The 22136-nt window shown below is 36.4% G+C and overlaps 1 protein-coding gene across 10 annotated transcripts in view; it reads right to left on the bottom strand.

Moving 5' to 3' along the window:
* Positions 1–1064: 1064 nt before the first annotated feature.
* The window catches only part of FMR1 (fragile X messenger ribonucleoprotein 1), a 39527-nt gene continuing 18455 nt past the window's right edge, over positions 1065–22136 (bottom strand). Inside the window, exons 6-17 of one of the 10 annotated variants that reach the window (XM_061137225.1) lie at positions 21449–21542; positions 21236–21352; positions 18885–19055; positions 18713–18791; positions 14619–14728; positions 13801–13935; positions 13238–13300; positions 10676–10762; positions 8107–8302; positions 6382–6564; positions 5594–5676; positions 1065–3542 (exon numbers count right to left, since the gene is read on the bottom strand). In XM_061137225.1, the coding sequence (XP_060993208.1) occupies positions 3381–3542; positions 5594–5676; positions 6382–6564; positions 8107–8302; positions 10676–10762; positions 13238–13300; positions 13801–13935; positions 14619–14728; positions 18713–18791; positions 18885–19055; positions 21236–21352; positions 21449–21542 (1480 nt within the window). In that variant the 3' untranslated portion in view covers positions 1065–3380. The other 9 variants (XM_061137227.1, XM_061137226.1, XM_061137230.1 and 6 more) reach the window with 9 other exon arrangements.

Genomic DNA, 22136 nt, shown 5'->3' with positions numbered 1-22136 from the left:
GAAAATTTTTAAATAGCACCCCCCCCCAAAAAAAAAACACCTTCAAACAGCCTCAGATAAAGATGGGGAAAGATGATCAAAATTTAAATACTGGTACCATTAAGCCTTCTGAGCAATCAAGACTAGCATCTTGTAATGGCTATTTCAGAATAACTGCTTATCAGAGGCTCAAAGTGTCATGATGCAAAGATACTATTTATGGCCATGAAGCAAATTGGTCAAAAATGATCTAATCAGTATATTGACTCTAAAAGGTACTATACTCCTAACCACCAGGAACTGGAAGTTCATGGTCAGATCAGAGAAATGCCTCCAAGTGAGCCAATTAAGACAAGACAGGCTTCAGTCTCAAGCCTGCTGCCAGCAATAGGGTATTTACATGTAGCAAGCACTGAAACGCGAAACCACGAAAGCCCAGCATAGTTACTTGAGGATGGTTGCTACTTACCACCTCTAATGGATTGTGCAAGAGTCTAGAACTAGGCTGAACAGGTAACAGAAATTCAAAAAAAGTACCAGAATGAAAACTAGAAAGCCAGAAAATAAAGGTGGACTTTTCTCCAGAAAAAAAAAAAATTTATACATAGAGTGACTGTCCTGCTTATCACTGAATCGTTTTGGATTCTAACACTGGGAAGAACTTTGACACGGTCATCTGTTTCTATCTACTCTTCTAGGCTGTGCCAGAGTTTCCATCAAGTTATCACAATAATCAATTCAGACATATTTTACCTACAAACTGTCATGTTCTCTATTACTGACACTGACATCAACATTTTTTTAAAAGATTCAGACATATTTAATACTTTCCAAATGGAAAGTATGTTTATGTGTTGCACAGACAGGAGCATGTCTTTAACATGGTTTAGTAGCATCCTATGTAATTAATGTGTTCAAATCCTCTAATTGGAAATATATAGAATTATTTTCAATTATCTACATTTCTGCCTTTTAAGAGCACATAAAAGATTATTTGCAAGGCATAATATATGCTTTGCATGATTAATACCTCCCCCCATCTTTAAGTTTTGTTACATTTAGAAATTTAAGACCAGGAGCAAACATCTGTCAGACTAAATTTTTGCTTTTTCATAAGTGCAACTTTTTAATAAAAATTTACATCTAGATAAACAATCTTCAGATTTTTGAAACTTTAATAAGATTTTAAAAACATCATGACTTTGAACTGAAAAACATACATGTTTAGCACACAAATATTGTAATATGAATCAACTCCAACTCCACATGAAAACATGTGACTCAAATTACAGTTTTAGAAGTTAGTAATTCACATTTAAGCAAGTTAGCGCCTTGCTGAATTCAGCCGTGGTAAAAAAGAGACTTAGTGCATATTGTAATGGCACAATGTGCTTTTGTACCATTTTGTTGGTATTTTTCACCTTATTAAACAAGATCAAGTTCTTGAAAGTTGGTAGATATCGGCTAACTTCCTATGACATGTGAAATTTCCAATGGTAACAGATACATTTTGTAACAGAACACTTTCTATAGACTTTTCCTATCTTAAAATTTTAAAAGCAATCATTTGTAAGGATTGCATCAACATCAGTGTAGCAGAGGAAGATCAAACTTTATTGAAACTGCTTGCATACAAAATATATTGCACTATAACCAAACAAATGTCAACATAAAATCCAATCTGTTGTCGCTAATATGTACAGAGAATATTGCCCAAGAGCAGTTACATTACAAGGTCATTCTACCTTGGTTAATTATCTACAGTATTTTAAACCGAACAGCTTACAGATGATGTGTGCAAGGTACCAATTTCTGTTTTCAAATACTATACATTCCCAGAATAAATAACTAGAAATCAACATTAATGTTTGGCAATACTTTTAAAAGACTTTTTAATATTCTCAAAACCATGTGCAGTTTGTTGCCATTTTTATATGCTTATTTGTATGCAAGGAAAAGTAACCATAATATGAAAATTCAAAGAAACAAACTCACAACAGACATCAGAGGCAGAACTTCGGTTTGTACGGCACTGTACAGATTCAGTGGTACCCCTACTTGGAGTTATTTTTTAAGAAAAATATAACATCTTAGAGTGAAGGTCCTTCACATATTTTCCTCAGTAAATCTCATTAAAAAAAAAAAAACACAAAAAAACCTCAAAACCAAAACCCAATATGTCAAAAAAACAAAAGAAAAAAAAACTAAAGAAAAAAGTTTCATGTGTTAACCAATCCTAGTCTGCTTTCCAATTCTGCTTATACATTAGACCTAATATTTCAAAGTTTACAAAACATTTAACCTGCTTCCAATGTTTCTCAGACAAAGTACCTGTACTTCACAGGATTATTATGCACACATGGAAATGACCTTTCTACCTCCCCCAAATAAGCTTGAAATGAAAATGAGAAACTTCACAAAACTCGGGGAGGACAAAATAAAAGAGAGCTCTAAGTTAAAACTGGTCATCAGGCCAAAGAGCAGGCGTATCCTACTAACTTTCGACCAGGAAGGTTTGTTCCTAGCTGAAAACATTTGAGCCTCTTGCAAATGAAAAGACCGTTACTTCTCCGGTCTATACAGAAAAATTACACATCCCTCTCAATAACACTATTTGTCAAACTTCAGTGCAACAGAACAAAAACAAAAACAAGTCTTATTCTTTATACTGCCTAACCTGATGTTTATGTAAGAAAAAAAAATATGGAAAGCATGCATTCTTCTATAAAGTACTAATGTTTGACAGGGTTTGCTACATCTTTTAACATTTAGTGTTTCCAACTTATCTTCCCTGAACTCTGCATCCAAATATAATATTCCTACCTGCCAAGATATAAAAAAGGCACAGATCATACAACTTTTTTTTTTTTGCTAATGAAAATGACAAACGTCACATCACACACATCTCAGGGTCCACTAAAATACTGAAAAAGTGGACCAAAACATAAACTGACACAGGACATGAAATGCCATAGTATTTTATGGACTTCTATATGAGATTGAAAACAGAAGTCTAACATGATTACCATAAATGCTATTATTCAGAAAAACTGAAATATACCAGTGAGTTATCACCCAATACAGGGTAAACGGTCCAAATTAACAAAGAATATCACTGCTTGGTATTTAAAAAATAAACCAAACAAAAATCCTGTCCTGAAGTGCTAAGTATACTTAATTATTTAAAAGTAATGTCTCAAAAATTTTAAGACTTCATTTTGTGCAAATTTGAAAATTGCTGCTTATGGCCAATGTGAAAAAAGCAAAATTCTTAACGGAATTGTTCATTTCATGCCCTGTGCCACCTTGCCTACTATTTGTCTTTGGCCTAACAAAGTTTTCTAATGTGGAATAAGAATTACGGAGATGGTATAGGGGATATCACTCCAGAATTATGTTGTTTAGGGTACTCCATTGACAAGTGGTTGCTGGCCATCCATGGTGTCTGGCTTTTCCTTCTTCTGGTTACGATCTTTACCCGTGCGCAGCCGATTACCTTCACTGGAGGTATTCTGTAATGTTTTAGTGTGGACACTCCTTTCATTATTGCAGTCAACTCTGATCTAAAACAAGTTATAGTTGTTATATACAAAGACCATATTCTGTTGTAATCTGTAATTGGCCTGACAAGAAATTTAAGCCCAAAGTGTAAATTCCAGATCTTAAAAGGGATTTGAATAGAAGAAGTGTGAGAAATTAAGGTCAGGTAAGAGCTTTATTTGGCTTATGATTCTAAAACACTCCTCTTCTGTAACTGGAACACCTTGGTCATCTCACTGCATCCAAAGTTAGATAAAAACTCACAATCCTACTGTGTCTTCTTCTAAGTAGAACAAAACAATGAGAAACAAATAGTTAAAATGAACTCCTATTACTGATTGCAAAATATATATGCAAAATATAAATGTCTGTTCAAAAACATTGTTTATTCTTCAAAGATATGAAACCCAGGAAAGAGACAAATTATTGTCTTCCTATTCTGATGTTACCAGAACAATAACTTAACTCACTTATTAACTAGCCTTTAGTTGACATCTTCATTTCTATCATAAGTATGATTAACTTTTTCTACACTGAGGGCTCCCTTTGTCTTACAATATGTGTGTGTGTGTATATAAATATGCACATATACTATATATACTCATATATATATATATATACACACTATATATACTCATATATATTCATATGAGCACTGGTTTCTAGTAGCTTGTATTACAGTAAGAAAAGTCAGAGCATCATACAACTTAAACTCTGAAGAATAAGAATAGTACACGGAAATCTGAAGACACTAACGTTTGGGAGAACTGGAATCCCAGGAAGAAGCTAGAGACGAATACGATTTAAAAAATAATATCCTGAGATTTATAATATTTTAAGTGCCAGCACTGAACACTTAAAACACTGCTAATGCAACTGTAGATGTTGTATAAAAGATAATGTTGACACACAGGCCTAAAACAATTAATACAAGTATTGATCTGCTTCAAGTACAAATGGGACTACCTATAGTCACAAAATGGTGCACTCGAATTTCAAAGTGTGTTTAATTGTTGGTCCTGGGTGAGCATTTTAACTGTTTGGTTGTCAAGAGGGGAATTATAAAACTGGTACATAAACACCTTACATCTCTGTAAAACACATGTGTACATCATTTCATCAATCTCTAGGTCTAAGATCTTTTCTGTGATGATCCTTAAGCACCAGCTAATAGTTAACACCTACTTACAAATGCTATGAATTCTAAGGAATATTCTGTCATGAAGTTTCTGCTCTTAAAATTTATGTCTCACTAACTTTAGGTACTGGTCCCAAACCAATCCATAGTCATGAAGGGACCCCCAACTACTTGGATTAAGTCTTTAGAGTTAAAGAAGCAGCTGAAGAGATCATGCCTTCTGGGAGTGAGGTACCAGGGTTCAAACATCACTCTAGTGTATGCTAACTGTGTGACTCAGTCTTTCTAAACTTCAGTTTACTCACCTATAAAACAGAATAGTAAAACTTCTTACCTCAGGATACTGTTGAAACATTAAGTGAGATACAATCCACCCAGCCAAGGTACCTGGCCATGCTTGGGGGCTCATTTTAAAATTATGTTAACAATGTGGTCAGCACAGGTGCTGGCCACATGAGCTGGGTTCTCAGGGTAGAGGCTGGCTCTAAATAAGCAGCTGACTGATTCAGCATGTTATTAGCCGAGTGTCATCAGCCTGTCTACTGTGAGCTAGATACCTTCTTTTTCTTACTTTTCCAGTCAAAGAGGACACCCTATCCTTGCAACTCCAGTGAGGAGGGATGTGGGTTCCACAGGGCTTATACAAGTCTCTCTCAGTATGTTCCTGGATGTTTCTTTCCTTGGAGAATGGGGGTAGGGAGTACCTATGTGGTACTGAAGTCATAATGTGGTTGTCAAAATCTTTACAAATACTGAGACTGCACATTCTCTAGAGAAATCTTCTTTGTATACTTGTCATAAAGGACTAAAATTGACCACCAATGTAATGTTGAAAGGAAAGTATTTCACAAATACCTATATAGTATAGCAAATTCACATAAATCTCAAACTTCTGTAACTGGGATAATTTAGGTGAAAAGAGGCACACAGGTTTACCTGGAGGGATCCATCTGCTGGTCTTCCTTTAGCCTCTCTTGGATTACGTGGACGGTTATCTGTTCGGGAGTGATCGTCGTTTCCTATAGGGACATTTTCAAAAGGTTCAATGGTCACTGATTCTGACATGCCTACTGGAGAGTTCTTTGTTCCCACATCCTCAATTTATTTAGACCAACCACAGAATCTAAAATATAATCAACAACCTAGCAATTTCAGATACACACTGTCTAATAATCTAGCATCCACGTGGCACTAGTGGCAAAGAACCTGCCTGCCAATGCAGGAGACATAAGAGACCTGAGTTCGACCCCTGCATCAGGAAGATCCCCCGGATAGGGAAACGGCTACCCACTCTAGTACTCTTGCCTGGAGAATCCCATGGACAGAGGAGCCTGGCGGGCTACAGTCCACAGGGCTGCAAAGAGCTGGACATGACTAAAGCAGCTTAGTGCACAGCAGCACACATTACAGAAAACATTCCTAAGCCATCACAGTTCTACATCAACCGTGTGATAGGTCAACCTGAACTAATGATTAGGTATGATGTTTAGAGTTCCCAAAGAAGCTGAATTAGTTATCAGGGGTTATTCATATATTTATTCTATGTAAACTATAAGGAAGCCTGTCTGATATTGCTAATTACATGAGTCTTTCTTATGGTGACCAGTACAAAATGGGAGAAACGGGGGCTTGATAGTATGTCACTGAATCACCTAGCTTTTTCATAAAATTTCAGACAGTTGTTACAATTCATCTTCATTTCTTAAACGAAAAACCCTCTGTACCTTTGAAGCCGCCTCCACGTCCTCTTCCTCCTTGTCCTCTTCCTCCACCGCCACGCCGCCGCCCGTCTCCTCTGCGCAGGAAGTTCTCCCTCTCTTCCTCTGTTGGAGCTAATGACCAATCACTGAGTTCATCTCTGTGGTCAGATTCTGTTTCAGAAGCATTTGATGCTTCAGAATTAGTTCCTATCGAGAGTTAAAAGTTATATACCATTGTCTGACTTAAAAACATGTTAGGTTAACAGAAGCTTCCAGAGATGTTTCTGGGGGTAATCCAATATACTTCCCAATTTATAAGCCCACCAAAGAGTATATTATCACCTTCCATTTTGTAAAACAAAATTATCTTAAGTTCAAAATGAAGGTTTTCACAATATTTGAGGTCATTTTTGTTTCAAACATCTTTGGTTCTCATTAAAAAAAAAAGGAATTCTATTAGCCATCTAAGTTCAAACCTGAGTATGCCACATCATTAAACAGCTGTGCTCCTTTAAACATCTGTGCTCTCTGGAGGAAAAGTTGCCTACAACAGTTAAATGTAATACCTTGATAAACAAAACTTCTAGAAAGAGAGTTCCTTTTAACAAGGTTTGGCCCAGGGACAAAGGGGAATGCACACATTTTGGTCATTTTAGAGAGGGTGGCAAAGGTGGCCATCATGGCTACTATCTCAGGGAATGGTCTCTTGTGGGATCAGGGACTGGACCTTGCTGAATGGGGATATGCTTTCCTGATGCTTGGTCCACAACCTTCCCTCCCACTCCAGCAGGAATAACTGATCATTAGAAAGGATTTACTGTAGTGAACTTATTATGCCTGAGGGGGTGGGTTAATGACACAGGGGATGGGAGACGGGAAATGAACTTCCTGGTAAGGGGGGACCTTTCACAGCATCAAGAACAGACTGTTGGGAAAGGGATAAGGGCTCAGGTTCAAGGTTGGCCTTAGGAGTAGGTAGCTCTCTCCCCCACTCCAGAACAGCAACTCTACTACCTCTCTCTTCCTTTGTTGGAGCTAATGAGCAATTATAGCTTCACCATTATAGCTTCATTCCTGTGGATCTTGAAGGCTTTTCCATCTTACAGAGTTCCTTTTTGAAATGCAAATATTTGTGAGATGGATTATACCTTACACCATCATTAGCAAGTTACATAGTAGATACACAGTTGAGCAAGACAGTAGGCACGGGTAGTGGGACAGTGTTCAGTGAAAGGTACTGGGAGAGAAGAAGGAAGCACAGAGAGAAGAGCTGGGGAGGCAAAGAGAAACTTCGCCTACTTCTTGACTTTGCCTAGGGCTGACTTTGGCCATGCCACTCAAAAATCACCTTATGAGCCACAGGATGCAGACCCCTGATTTACACAGTCCATCCAGCAAGTATGACCAGCACATGCCTGACAAAACATGAGCCACAGTACACAAATGAAAGAAGTTTTGGCTATACAGTAATAAAATCAGGAAAGGCCTTAGGAAAGGCATCAGCATACAAGGGCTTAAGCAGATCTATCCCCAGTCAGACTGTGGACAGAACTCACACCTGCCCTGTGAATTCTATGGGTTATTAACAGGTTTTTCACTCTATGTGTCTTGCAACACCATTTGACCCACTGTGAATTGGAAACCATGTAGTGAGAAATTGTTATAATGGGGTTCTAATGAATATTAGAGATTAGCAGCTATTAAGTCTAGGAACAGATAAAGTTACTGAGTAAAATGCTTAGTTTGTACCTGAAGTATATCCAGGACCGCGTCTGCCGTGCCCCCTATTTCTGTAAGGTCTACTACCTCGACCCAGTCCTTGACCATCATCAGTCACATAGCCTTTTTCCTTATCTGTACGATTTGGTGGTGGTCTAGAACTAGCTCCAATCTGTCGCAACTGCTCATCAATTTGTAATCTCTCCAAACGCAACTGGTCTACTTCCTATTTAAAATATACAAGATAACAGTAAAAATAATTTGACATTTTACTTAATAATACCTTTCTCCTTTTCATCAGATAAAAATTATACTGGAAATATTTCAATTTCAGCTCCAAGTTTATAGTAGACACTGGTACACAGAATTATCAGGAAATTGAATGGTCTCCTTAAAAAGAAAATTACTATAGGTAACATATTATTGATGTCCAGAATTAAAAGAGATATAACAAAAATACTCAGCATTAAAATTATACTGATGGAATTTAAAGTTATTTAATTTGGCAACATGATCCAACAGATCTGCTAAGGCACAAATATGGTAGTTTTGGGACTTCTTGATAATAGGTTATTGAATAAAACAACTCTAAAACATATGAATACAGATAAATGACATTTAAGGCTTAACCAGCTAAGCTTAAAAATCACACATTGTAAATAAACTTAATTAATGAAACACTGAATTTGGGCCATCGTCTACTTTCAAAGAACAGGAACTATCTAATAGTTAACCCAAAACGTTGGATATCATGCCTTGAAAACCTCTTAAAGACTACAACTCTGCTAAAACAAGTATGACGAACAGTATAAAGTCAATTGATCAAAATATACACTTGGGGTCCACTAACAGACCCTCATACACAATGCTTCCAATATGCTAGGTTCTGTCAAAACCAGATGATGTCTCAGTTCTAACCCTTCTCCTTCCAATCTATTCATAAACATCGATTTACTAGCTACAGGGGACTGGATCTACAACTAGAGCAGTGGTGGGTGTCTCAGTCAAGCAGAGGCAATCACAGGGACTGTCCACATGAACAGTCACTGGGGAAGCCCCTGTAAAGCTAAATTCTTAAAATCTTAGTTACAGCAGCTTCAGGAAAAGGGCAGGTAAGGATCTAGATGAGTGTCATCTGTGCTCTGAACCATTGTTTTACAAAGGACTAAATTAAAGGAGAGATGCTGCTGAGTGAGTGGCTTACTGCAAAAGTACAGTTATAGCTCATGGAATGGGTGGATCTTGCAAAACAGAATGGTAATCCAGGTTATCCCATGGGGGCAAAGCAGTCACTACTCGGTGAGGGATGCCAAGCCCACTCAAGGGAAGATCTGGTGATGGGAAGCATGGCAACAGGACAGCTGCTAATAATCCAAAAATATATTCAACTGTGAAGAATAAATCAAAATATCTAAAGAAGAACACTGGTTAAAAGAACAAGGGACTGATACAATGCAACCTTAAATTTCCAGGTCTTCAACATTATTTAAGCTAAGAGTAGGAAGAAAAACACATAGAACAGATTACACATAAAACACACTTTAAAACAAAAATGAATAAGCAAATCAATGGGGTATCCTACCCATGCAAACCTTGCTGGATGAAACCTCTCCATTTTCAATTATTAATTGACCATCATAAGAAGGACAAGAAGTGCCTAGCTATTATGTTTTTCTTCCTTATTTACATGTAACTATAAATTGCTTCATTTAAGAATTCAGCAGAAAAAGTCTTAATAGGATAGCCTCATAAATACAATAGAAAGTTGGATTACTTTAAAAATAGTACTTAGTACCAGTTACAGTATGTTTTCGATACATGTGGATACAAAGATGGAATTATAAAAGTGACACTGGTAAAATTCTATTTTGTTGAATTACAGAACAGTTGGCCAAAATAAATTTTAAAACACACCTAGTCTAGGGAGGTGATTTGCCTACAGACACAGAGCTGGTCATGGCAGAAGACTACAGGCAAGTGCTCAACTGCCAATCCACTGATTTTTCTGCTATGCCCTGAAGCCTCCTGGTTCCTGCTTTCCATATTCTAAGCTGGAGTAGGCACAGTGGTACAAATACCAACTAAAATGAGCATTTCTACAAGAAGACATAAATTGCTTCTAATTTGTAAAACAGAGTATGGAGAAAATTATGAAGGATACACTTTTAAACAGAGGACTTCATGAAACTCTGGGCTATTCCTGATAAATGACATAAAGGGGACAACAAAGCAAGTGTTACAGACATAAAATTTGGACTGAAAAAACTCTCAAGGGCTAGAAAGGATCAATGGAAAAGGAAAAGGATTTTAGACAGGACTGTCTAAAGTGGATGAGGGTTTAACAGAAGAATAATGGGAAATACGGGAATTTCTTCAGAACGGGGATACTGATTCTTAAATTCAAAATGATGGAAAAGTGACTTGGGTTTTCAGAAAGAATACAATAAGCTAAACAAAATGAGTTTTTTTCTATTATCTTTTATATGTCTTTCATTATCATGTACATGCTAGAACAAATCTTAATTGTGTTAAGATTTACTATGGAGTTTTTCTATTTTAGTGCAAAAAGATTCAAAGTTAAAGTTCTTCCTGTTCTCACCTTTAAATAGTTCAGGTGATAATCCAAAAGAACAGTGGCATTAGCGATGCTGTCTTTTGTTCCCACAAAAACAAATGGTACCATACCCTGAAAAAGACATGACAACAATAATCTTATAAAATTAATGATGAATTACAATCTGAAATATGCAAATGACTAAATCCCTAGCAGAGGAGCGGACAAATGGTAGGCACAGAAAAGTTTGTTGAAAATATGAAATATATAAAAACAAGAGTAGTTAGTATATTTTACACATCTGTGTATAAGGACAATCAACAGAGCAACCATTAAATGCATCAGGGTTACTATGATTTACATACTATTAAATGTTGGCAAGCTTATAAATTGTTTTAACATGAGACACAAACAAAATGAGTACTTTAAAATACTCATTAATTTACTACAGGTTTTATCTAGATAAAATTTTTTTAAAAATTAAAATTAGATACTAGGGCACAAAAGTAAAAACTAAATCAACTTTGCTAACCAAGTCAACATAGCACAAACAAGACACAAACAAAAAGAGTTAGGATAAATTAATGTGCACTTAGTAATTATTCTGTGAGGGGGAGAAACTGGGCATATTCATGAACATCAAATTTAACATTTCAATATACTTCAATAATGTACTCTGAACACTGTAAAGGACTGAATCATTAGGAAACTTTGATCTCCCTGTGATACAACTTTAAGGATAGATTTTTTGAAAAACAAGTATACTAAAAATGTGTACTTTCTAGCTCAAAATGTGTACTTCTAGCTCATCAGTAGAAATGAGGAAAAGAAAAATTATTTCTTGTTGAAAGTTATAGGGAAGCCTAGGCCAGTTCTGTAGACTAATGGCTGGCAATTGTGACCTTCAAAGCTGAGAATAATTCAGTATTCCACTACTGATGAAATTCTCATGGTTACTGATAGTCACAAGTGACTGAAGAAAAGCACACAGTATTTTTGATGTAGATATATTAGCATTTTCTAGGTGAAGTTTCTAGGTGTGAGAAGCCAAGAAACTTAACTCTTTTATTTTTTTATACATATGTAGTTTTATTTCTGGATTCTTATACAGTTTCATTAATTTGTTTGTCCATGTGGACACTAATATGTATTGTATATAGTACATTGTATTGTATATTGTACATATATACAATACTATAAATACACACATGTAATTAGCCTCCAACGAATAAAAATAATTGTAAAAAAAATGTACCGCTCTTTTAAAAAGAGCATTTGTTTGATAGGTGTTAACACTGCTAGGCTGCTTTTGTTTGCTTGCACTCAGTATACAGCATCTTAAACATACGTGGGGTTGGAATAGGTTTTTTTCTTTTTCCTTCCACATGAACATGGCTGTTGACAGGGTACAACACTGAATAATCAGGAAATATTGCTTGCAAACTGGCATCCATCTGGTAAGCAAGGCATTGCTTCCTAGTAACAAGGACCACCTGAAGAGTCAGGTGCCACTGAAAACGCATGGGCTTCCTTTTTTTTTTTTTTTTTGACTGGATGAACTATGGAATTAATCAGGCCTATGACCCAGATCTCTTTTTCTCAAAAATATTTTTGACTGTTAGTTTTTTTTTTCCACAACTGACTTTCTTACAAAGCAGTTAACCATATTATTTTCCAAAATGCCCTATGAGGAAATGCTATGCCCTTCTCCCTGGATCACATACCATCAAAATAAACTTTAATGCCACAGATGTAGCTGATCAACTTTGAAGCAAATACTAAAAAACAAAATTACCTTTCAACATTTCCAAACTGATGATGTACCCAAGTGCCACTCTATTAAGCACATCACTAGTGGACCAGAATAGTTAAGACAAAGAAAGGCAAGAGCAGAACAGTGACCTTCAATGTAGATACCCAATCTCAGATGAGAACTGGACTCCCCTGCAGAGAGCAATGTCCAATCCATTTGCAGTTACATTTCTCTTTATAAAATGGCATTTTTGCTTTTAATCTCTTGTTACTCATAACATTTTTTCCCATCAACAGTTCTTACAGGCCAGGTAGGGGGGGCGTGCCCTCAAGAAACCAACAATGTGAGGAGATAACAAGCAAACATCTATGTGGTAAGTGCTACAGACAGGGATGACTACATCAGAGCATCAAAGGGGAGAAAGGCTCTTGAGCCTGTCAGGGGGAGGGACCCGATGACAAGTACATGAGGAAAGAGGCACATGGAGTAAGCCCACAGCAAGGTGGCAAGCTGGAGAAAACAGGGCCTCTGGCAGAGGAAACACATGCATATGTCTAGAAGCAATAAGGAGTAGAGAGCAGTGTTTGGACAACTCTAAGTATGGCTCAAGCCTCTCTCCAGTGCAAGGAAGAGGAATGGTAAGAGATGATACTGGTCAGGTGGCTGTGAAAGAAAGGCCTTGTAAGCAACGGGAAGGAGTATGAGCTTTCTCCTCAGGGCAATGGAGCCAAAAAACCCACAGACACACCTCCACCATGCCCCAACTCTGACGATCATTTGAAGTCTTTCTTAACAAGGGGAATAAACATTAAAATATAAAATTAAAATGGATTTTTCAAGGAATGGTTTCCTACCTGCCAAGCCTTGAGTTCAGGTTTCTGGGATTCCCCTGCTACAATGGATGAAACCACTAACACCTAAGGCAGTATAAGGAATGCAAGTGATGTCATTAACTATAACAAATGATACACAGAAGCCTGAACGCAAGACTTTCACAGGACTTCTAAATCCATTTCTAAACAATTCGGTTAGTTCAAATATTGAAAGTCAGTTTAAAAAATATGGCTTTAAGTAACAATTTATGCATCTAACAGAAGGTACATTTGGATATATTACAACCTGCAAAATTTCAAGAGCTATAGCATGAAAAAATAAAAGTCCACCCTCAAAAGAAAAATGTGACCACTAAATGCAACCCAATATTTTATGTTTACAGCATAAGATTTGTCACTGTGAATAAACTGAAAAGTAGTTATTGCATTGGTCGGTAATATCTCATAAGCTGGCAATCAGATCTGAAACAGATACAGCATGAGTAGCCTATAAGCCTAACCAGAAAAAATACCCAAAACAACAACTGACATTTGGGGCAAAGAAATTACTTTCATTATAATTCAAAGTGACAATTATTTCTTACCCTCTGGGCTTTTGTGCTGTTAGGTTGTGAAAAGTGAGTGCTATTTTCCTTTATATCTGTATGTTTTTTTTCTTCTGAGGGAGTAGGTCCAACCCTTGAGTTACTGGAAGGTAGGGAATTTGGTGGCATCATTTCCTTGGTGAAAAACACAAAACATAAAAGAGAAGAAAAGGATCCATTTTTAAGATTTTACTTAGCACCATCAACGATCATCTTTTTTAAGAATAGAAACTATTATAGACAGTTTCAGTAAACCAACTTACAGAATGCAGAAATTGTGCAATAAAAACGCACACAGATTGAACTTCAGTTAAAAGAACCTTTCACAAAAGCAAAGACTAGACAACATATGAAAATTATGGCAATTTGGAAAGATTTTATTTTAAACAGTACCATTGTACAGAAGAGCACGGCTTCACCTCCTCCATCCCAAATACTTCAAAAAATGTAAGGCACACAAACATACAAACTAAAAAAGTCAAAAGATGAAAGCCAAAAACCTAACTAGTGTCCCAGTTTTGTCTCTGCCAGTAACATTAAGTGATATTTGAAGTGAGCTTCAGATTTTTTTTTTTACATTGTGATGGCCCATGCTAAAGATCTAGAAATAAGACTTAAGGAGTTAAAGGGACTAATACACAATCACAGCATCAGAGACTAGAAAAAGGCCATCATCTACAACTGCAATTAACTGGCATGCCTGACAGAGGTTTTACATTCACATCATGTGCATATTAGAGGCCTCTAAGTTACTGTGTCAAATACAACAATAAAAGACTTTATTAGACAAACCAGAAACATATGCACTAGAAACATACCTCTTCTTGTGGAACATTTTTCTCATTTTCAGCCTCAATTCTCACCCTCACAACTCCTGACTTGTCCACAATCTCTTGAATCAGTTTTCCATTTTTTCCTATTACTTTGCCTATGTTAAAAAATGAATAATTCATGTTTGGTTTTAAAATCACACACCTCAAACCAGTAAGCATACCCTACTGTAAACTATAACATTTTATATATGTATAAAATTTCATATAATTTGAATTCTGTCTCAAAACCAAAACAGAGACTTATTTAAAAAAAAAATAACAACAACATAGAAACTGGCTTTTCATTCTATGAAGTCATCACAGTTCAAACTCCTTTGGTGAGGTATGAGTTGAGTAATAACTTGTGAACTGACAGGATAATTTTGCATTTTTAAGGCACTTCAAAGATAGGCTCTTATTTGGCATTAAAGGGCACACTTTAAACGTTCAGTAGAGTGGTATGTATCCTTTACTGCAAAGCTCTATAAAAAGAATTAACAAAAAGGATAAATAATAGAATCTTGCTTATTTGACAGTTTCAATCCTATCTGTATCTGATTTACACCTGCTTCTTTGCCCATGGCAAATATTTTTAGAATTTTATATGGCACATTTATAAGACACTCTAAAAGCGGCAGAACTATGCTGCTGCTGCTGCTGCTTAGTCACTCAGTTGTGTCCAACTCTGTGTGACCCCCATGGACTGTAGCCCGCCAGGCTCCTCTGTCCATGGGATTCTCCAGGCAAGAGTACTGGAGTGGGTAGACATCCCTCCTCCAGGGGATCTTCCCGACCCAGACATCGAACCCTGATGTCCTGTATTGCAGGCAGATTCTTTACCATCTGAGCCACCAGGGAAGCCCATAAGCAGCTATACATACACCTAAAAGTACACATTCTTCAGGCCAAGTGTGTTAGTGGACTACTACTCTTATGCATGACTCACAAATTAAACTAGTATGTTAGCAGGTGAAGTGATTATTATAGAATAAAAGATTAAGAAATCACACTTTAGCTTAAAACCACAATGAAAAAGTTTAAAACCAGTTTAAGTTTTATCGTATCATCTGTTAAAACTCTGAAGACTTCAAATACCAGCGGATGCATGAGACAAGTGCTCAGGGCTGGGTCACTGGGAAGACCCAGAGGGATCGGACAGGGAGGGAGGCAAGAGGGGGGATCAGGATGGGGAACACATGTAAATCCATGGCTGATTCATGTCAATGTAGAGCAAAAACCACTACAATACTGTAAAGTAATTAGCCTCCGACTAATAAAAATAAATGAAAAAATAAAATAAAAAATAAAAAATTTAATCACATACTTAGCTGGGAAATGACTGCTTTCAGAGCCAACAAAACAAGACATTCCAAATACTAAGAACAACTGGTTGCAGAAATATACACATGAATTACATCCAATTCCAAGGGTGCTCCCAGGTACTCAAAGCAAGCTGAGCTGGCCATGCCCAAAAATGGGCTTACGCCAACACTTCATCTAAGGTAGGGATGGGGATCCTGAAGAATTCCTAAATGAAACCCTAAAGGAAATCAACCCTGAATATTCATTGGAAGGACTGATGCTGAAGTTCCAATACTTTGGCCACGTGATGCAAAGAACCCACTCACTGGAAGATATCCTGATTCTGGGAAAGATCAGGGCAAGAGGAGAAGGGGGCGACAGAGGATGAGATGGTTGGATGGCATCACTGACTCAGTGGACATGTTGTTTAGTCGTTCAGTCGTGTTTGACTCTTTCCGAGCCCATGGACTGCAGCACGCCAGGGCTCCCTGTCCTTCACCATCTCCCGGAGTTTGCTCAAACTCATGTCCATTGTGGAAGGTCAGGGAAACCTGGCGTGCTGCAGTCCATGGGGTCACGAAGAGTTAAACACGAGTTAGCAACTGAACAACAATAATAAAGGAAAAAAACAAGAATGAAAATTTGCTGAGCCAATCCTAGATAAAAATGCAGGGAAAGCCTTCTCAAAGCAAGACCCTGTGGTTCTTCAAATCAGAGCAGCCTTGGTATTCCTGCTGTGTGTGCTAGTCTCACCTACCCCCACAACCTCTTCTGACTGGTCAGTGGTCAGGGAAAAGAACTGACACACTAAATCAGGACTCCTGACCTAGGTGTTTCTGCAATTATTTCTGTTATTCTTCCCTTTGAATGAAAAGAGAAGTTACATGGAGTCTTCCCATATTTTTTTCTTTAAATCTGTAACACATTTTCATGAACTGATGCTGATTTTAATAAAGGTCTTTTAAATGAGTTAGCAGAAAGAAAAAGGAGATTTTGGCACATGTTTCTACTAATATCTTAACAATCCTATATATATATATATAAATATATATATATATTTATATATATAGGATATATACAATTATATATGGATATATATGATTATATATATGTGTGTAATATATATATATACACATATATATGTATATGTGTATGTGTAATACACACATATATATACACACGTGTATATATATATATATATATACACACTGTGTATTAACTACAACTGATTGAACAATTAAATTCAGTGTCAAAGTGGGTGAAGAAGCAGCAAATTATTAGAAAAGATAAGTGTACATACCAAATAGTTTGTGGGGAATGAGATATCATGTTTGAAATCTGACCTTTTAGCACTTTAAGTGATAGGTTTTTAGAAAACACTTTACTGAATAAAAGAAGCAAAAATAATTTCAGTTCCACTGTTATTTTTGTGCTAGTCACTCAGTCGCTTCTGACTCTTTGTGACCCCAAGGCGTCCCTGGTGGCTCAGTAAAGACTGCCTGCAATGCAGGAAACTCGGGTTCAATCCCTGGGTTGGGAAGATCCCCTGGAGAAGGAAATGGCAATCCACTCCAGTATTCTTGCCTGGAAAATCCCATGGACAGAGGAGCTTGGCGGGCTACAGTCCATGGGGTCACAAAGAGTGGGACTCGACTGAATGACTAACACTTTCACTTACTTTCATTCTAACTATAAAATGTATGCAACTGCTTGACAAACTGTAAGTAAGGAAAAAAATACCATTCACAACCCCACTTCTCCTGAGGTAATCAGGAGAGTGCTAATCATACATTTCCCATACACACAACCTGCAGTAACATTACATCATCATGCTCTTTAGTTGACTGTATGTAGTATATAGTTGAGAAAATAATTTTTCTGCATTATTTCACTAGTATTTACACTTTATCTTCAAATTTATTTTCTTTGGGTGAAAAATACTACTCTAAGTGTTTTTATAATGGCATAGGAAGATGTTTACAATTCTATGCTGACAAAAGCAGCAAACTAAGTAGAAGTGAAAGTATGTGAAGAATATGCACAGAGCCCTTATTTTCTCCTTTAAACCTTCCAAAGGGCATGCATTACTTTTTGTAATTAGCCAAAGTTAAAAATATTTTTTAAATGTAGTATGTCCCAATTTTATTTATAAATTTAAAACATATGCAGTATTCTGATAAAACTGGACTTTGCTAATAGATTTTACTAAAGATAACTGCACCATTTAAGAACACTGGTGGAGAGTTCCAATGTTATTTGCTGGTACACATGATTGTGATGGTCATGAAACAACTCAAGTCAAAACGAAGAATTACAGCTGATGTTGCAGAAAGCCCAAGAGACATTCAGAATTACTTCTAGCTTTGGAATTTATTAGATTTAAATAACCTATATTCAGATCTTCAACACTAACTGTTATTTTATAGCCCCATTAAAGAGATCAAATACCAGTCTACTCTAAATTATAACAAGGCCCCAAATGTCATTCACTTTGAAAAAATATTATTTAACATATATATATATATATATATACAGTGAGAAGGCTGTGTAAAACTTATCCTTTCAGCAACCAGTAGGTTTGAACTAGCAAAGCAGTATCTTTTGTATGCTTTCTGAAAATGTAATCTTTGAGTGTATTTACCAAATATTTTTGTATACTGCAGAAATAGACTCTATTTCAAAGACTAAGCTTCAGCTAAATGACTCTACAATGAGTGAAAATGAAATTCTATGAGCATAAATAAGTTATTTACCTAACTTGTTTTTGTAGTGTGTGTCAAAAGCAATTTGTGACTCACCTACTAAGTTCCTTGGAACTTGTATGACATCTTCAGCAAATTCGAGAAAGCTTCGAGCCTTTTTCACTGCATCCTGATCCTAATCAAAATGGGGAAAAGGTTTAAATCAACAAAAGATGAGCCATCTGAAATATCATTTTATTTTAGACAAACTATTTAGTAAAATACTTACCTCCCCATAAATATGAAATGTGCAGGTATCTTCATCTAGATCAATAGCAGTGACCCCGGGTACCTTTCTAGCTTGCTGAATATTAGCACCATGAGTACCAATAGCTAGACCCATTAGATCTTCTCGTACGATAAACTGTTCATGAAACCTTGAGGCAAGTTGCCTTGAACTCTGAAGAGAAATGCACATCTGATTAGTATGCTTTATCAACTATTAAGACAACTGTATTTAGGTCAGCCATGTAAATTATCTTGACCCTGTGTATCAGTTTCTATTGGAAACTAACAGGTTTAAGAAAATATTTTGCACAGCTTAAGTACTTTTTAGGTTACTAAAGGTCTATGTCATTTGATATATTTTTGTTAATAGGAAAGGGCTTGTTGACAATTTTCCAAGGTAACCTTTGAAAACCCATTTGCAAGGCTGCCTTAGTTAACCAGTGACATCAACGTAATAATTAAGAAGCAGATCAACTGTTCCCAAATAAAAACCAGCTCACTGGGTCTGACAGACTCAATATTAAGTAAAAAAAAATTTAAATACCATCTTCACAGAACACTGTATTCATTTCATTTATTAAAGGTTATTGGTGTGTATATTTTTCTAGAAATGGTGCCATTTATGTAACATCACTAGATACTGTGAGTTTAGATACCCCTCTGATGAACATTAAAGGGACACCCGCCCACCACCAACCCAAATCTGAGTAAAGGAATCATAAAAATTGTTGGTACATTAAACTGAATGATTACAAAGTATCAGAGATTTACAACTCATCTTATATATGTGTGTGTCTGCAACCTAAAACAAGATCAGAGTCTGTAAGACCTTGTGATCTGGATCCACAAGTATGATGAATTCTTTATATTCAGTGATGACTGAACTAGATTATACTGACACCCCAAAACTTGTGGATAATCACTCTCTTTAGAGAGTATCATCAGTATTACCAAATTTAATGTTTAGTTCTAGCATGCCATTAATGAAAACCAAACATATTAGTGGCTCATGTTGAAAAATGGAAATTTCTTATCTGAATATGCAGATCTCTTTAATATTAGTAGTGAGGAAAGATAGGCATGCACACTAGTTTCTCATTATTCAAACATACCTGATAATCTGAATGAATGAGTGTTAACTACTATAAACAATTTTAAGTATAAAATTCTTTTTGTAGATTAGAGTAAAAAAGTGAATCAAATATTCCTAGGACTTTTCAAGAGGTCATGTTTTTTGAGTCCTGGTTCATTCACCTGCTTCATTCTTTTCACTGATAATTCACTGATAAATGATAAGCCAAAGTTATGACAACAGATCATTTAAGAATTAGATGTTTAAGAAGAGGTAAATGAGTATATTTCCGTATTACTCACAATGAAATTAAGGAGGCTGTTCTGGCCTAAAAGCTATGAGAGAATCACTAAAGAAACCACAAACTTGTGAACACAGGGACATCAAGAAAGAATGAGAGTAACTAAATAGACCTCCATGGCCAAAAAGAAAACAAAGCAGCAAAAGGAGATATGAATGTCTCCTCTCCTGCTAGGTGTTCAGCAATCTCAATTAAGCTGGAAGGTGGCAAGTTTCACAGACTTTTACAAGAATACAGCCTTTAGTAGTGGTCACCTTTTCTTTTCAAATGCAGTCTGGAACTCCTTTTTTTATTTACTATTTCAACTGCATGGTGTTTTCCCTCTAATGAAATGAATAATGATGAGGAACTCTGGAATCTGACAATTATGTACTGGAGTTGGCACATTAAACTAAAATCCATTTAGTTTCTATGGTAATGGATGGAAGTACTAAATAGTTATCAATGAAAATAAATGTATGGTGATGAAAATTATTGGAAGATTAATAAAAGTAGATAAAATGCACCTTAAAAGACGAAATAGTAAGTTAGGGAAAGAGCCTCTGGCAGGAATCTGAAGACAGGAGTTTTAAAGAGTGACAACCAATTAGAATGAAGAAGTTCTATACCCTTTTAAACAGAGATAAACATACATAATGAAAGGAATATGATTAGATATTTAAATACTCTCTAGTACTTTAATGATAACATGTTATATGGGAGAAGCATTGCTTCACTTTATTAGCAGCTTTGATGAACTTCTAGCAAAAAGTGAGTTGGCCAGAAGTTCCTTAATATACAAAAACTGCTGCTTAATTCTGAAACCTCAGCCATAAAAATTTTAGTATGATTATGCATTGTACAATTTAATTTTTCAAAATATAGAATACAAGGAATTGTTAAGAACAACAAAGGACAAATTGCCCATAGTCATGTTTTGTAACCACATCGTTATCATTTCTAGATAGCCTTACAAGCATCACTAGGGAAAGCCACATACCTCCAGCTGCTTACTGGCTTCTTCATTTCTCAGTATCAGAGACAGCTTAGTGCGCAGACTCCGAAAGTGCATGTCAATCAGCATGTGTGCTCGCTTTGAGGTGACTTCACTGATGGACTTAAGAATATTAAAAAAAAAAAAAAAAAAACCGTTACGATTAAAGCAAATGCCCTAAATGAAACACACCAAAATAGACAACTCAGAAACACTCACCAAAACGACGAGCTGATAATTTTCTGGATCGTAAGTTACAGAAAAGGCACCAACTGCCTTTTTAAAGTCTTTATGTGCAGATTCCTTGGCACACCTAGAAATAAAAAGAATAACCATTGTGAAGTTAAAGATGAATGATTACCAACTACTGGTATAAATATATGCAGAGCCATTTGCACTTAGAATTGTAGATTCATATTAAACTTGATTTATGCAAAATATGCTATATCCATTTGTAAATTCAGTTTCTTTGCTGGGCTTCCCAAGCCAATGAAGCATTTGAGATTATAGAGAAAGGAAAAAACCAGTTATGCTCTTAGGAAATTACTGGTGGTCCTAGATTACCAAAGATGACATCTTTAGGGGAACTTACTTCCCTGGTGGCTCAGCAGTAAAGAATCCGCCTGCAATGCAAGAGATGCAGGACACCAGAGTTTGATCCCTGGGTTGGAAAGACCTCCTGGAGGAAGAAATGGCAACCCACTCCAGTATCCTTGCTTAGAAAATCCCATGGACAGAGGAGCCTGGCAGGCTACTGTCCATGGGGTCACAAAGAGTTTGGACACAACTGAGAGACTGACCACCATTCTCCTCTGCAGGCTTCCTGATTTCAGGTATATATGATGCATGCATGGTCAGTAGTGTCTGACTCTTTACGACCTGAGGACTACAGCCCACCAGGCTTCTG

Source organism: Dama dama, chromosome X, assembly GCF_033118175.1.
Source record: "Dama dama isolate Ldn47 chromosome X, ASM3311817v1, whole genome shotgun sequence".
Classification (NCBI taxonomy): domain Eukaryota; kingdom Metazoa; phylum Chordata; class Mammalia; order Artiodactyla; family Cervidae; genus Dama; species Dama dama.
This window is presented reverse-complemented; position numbering and strand designations above follow the sequence as displayed.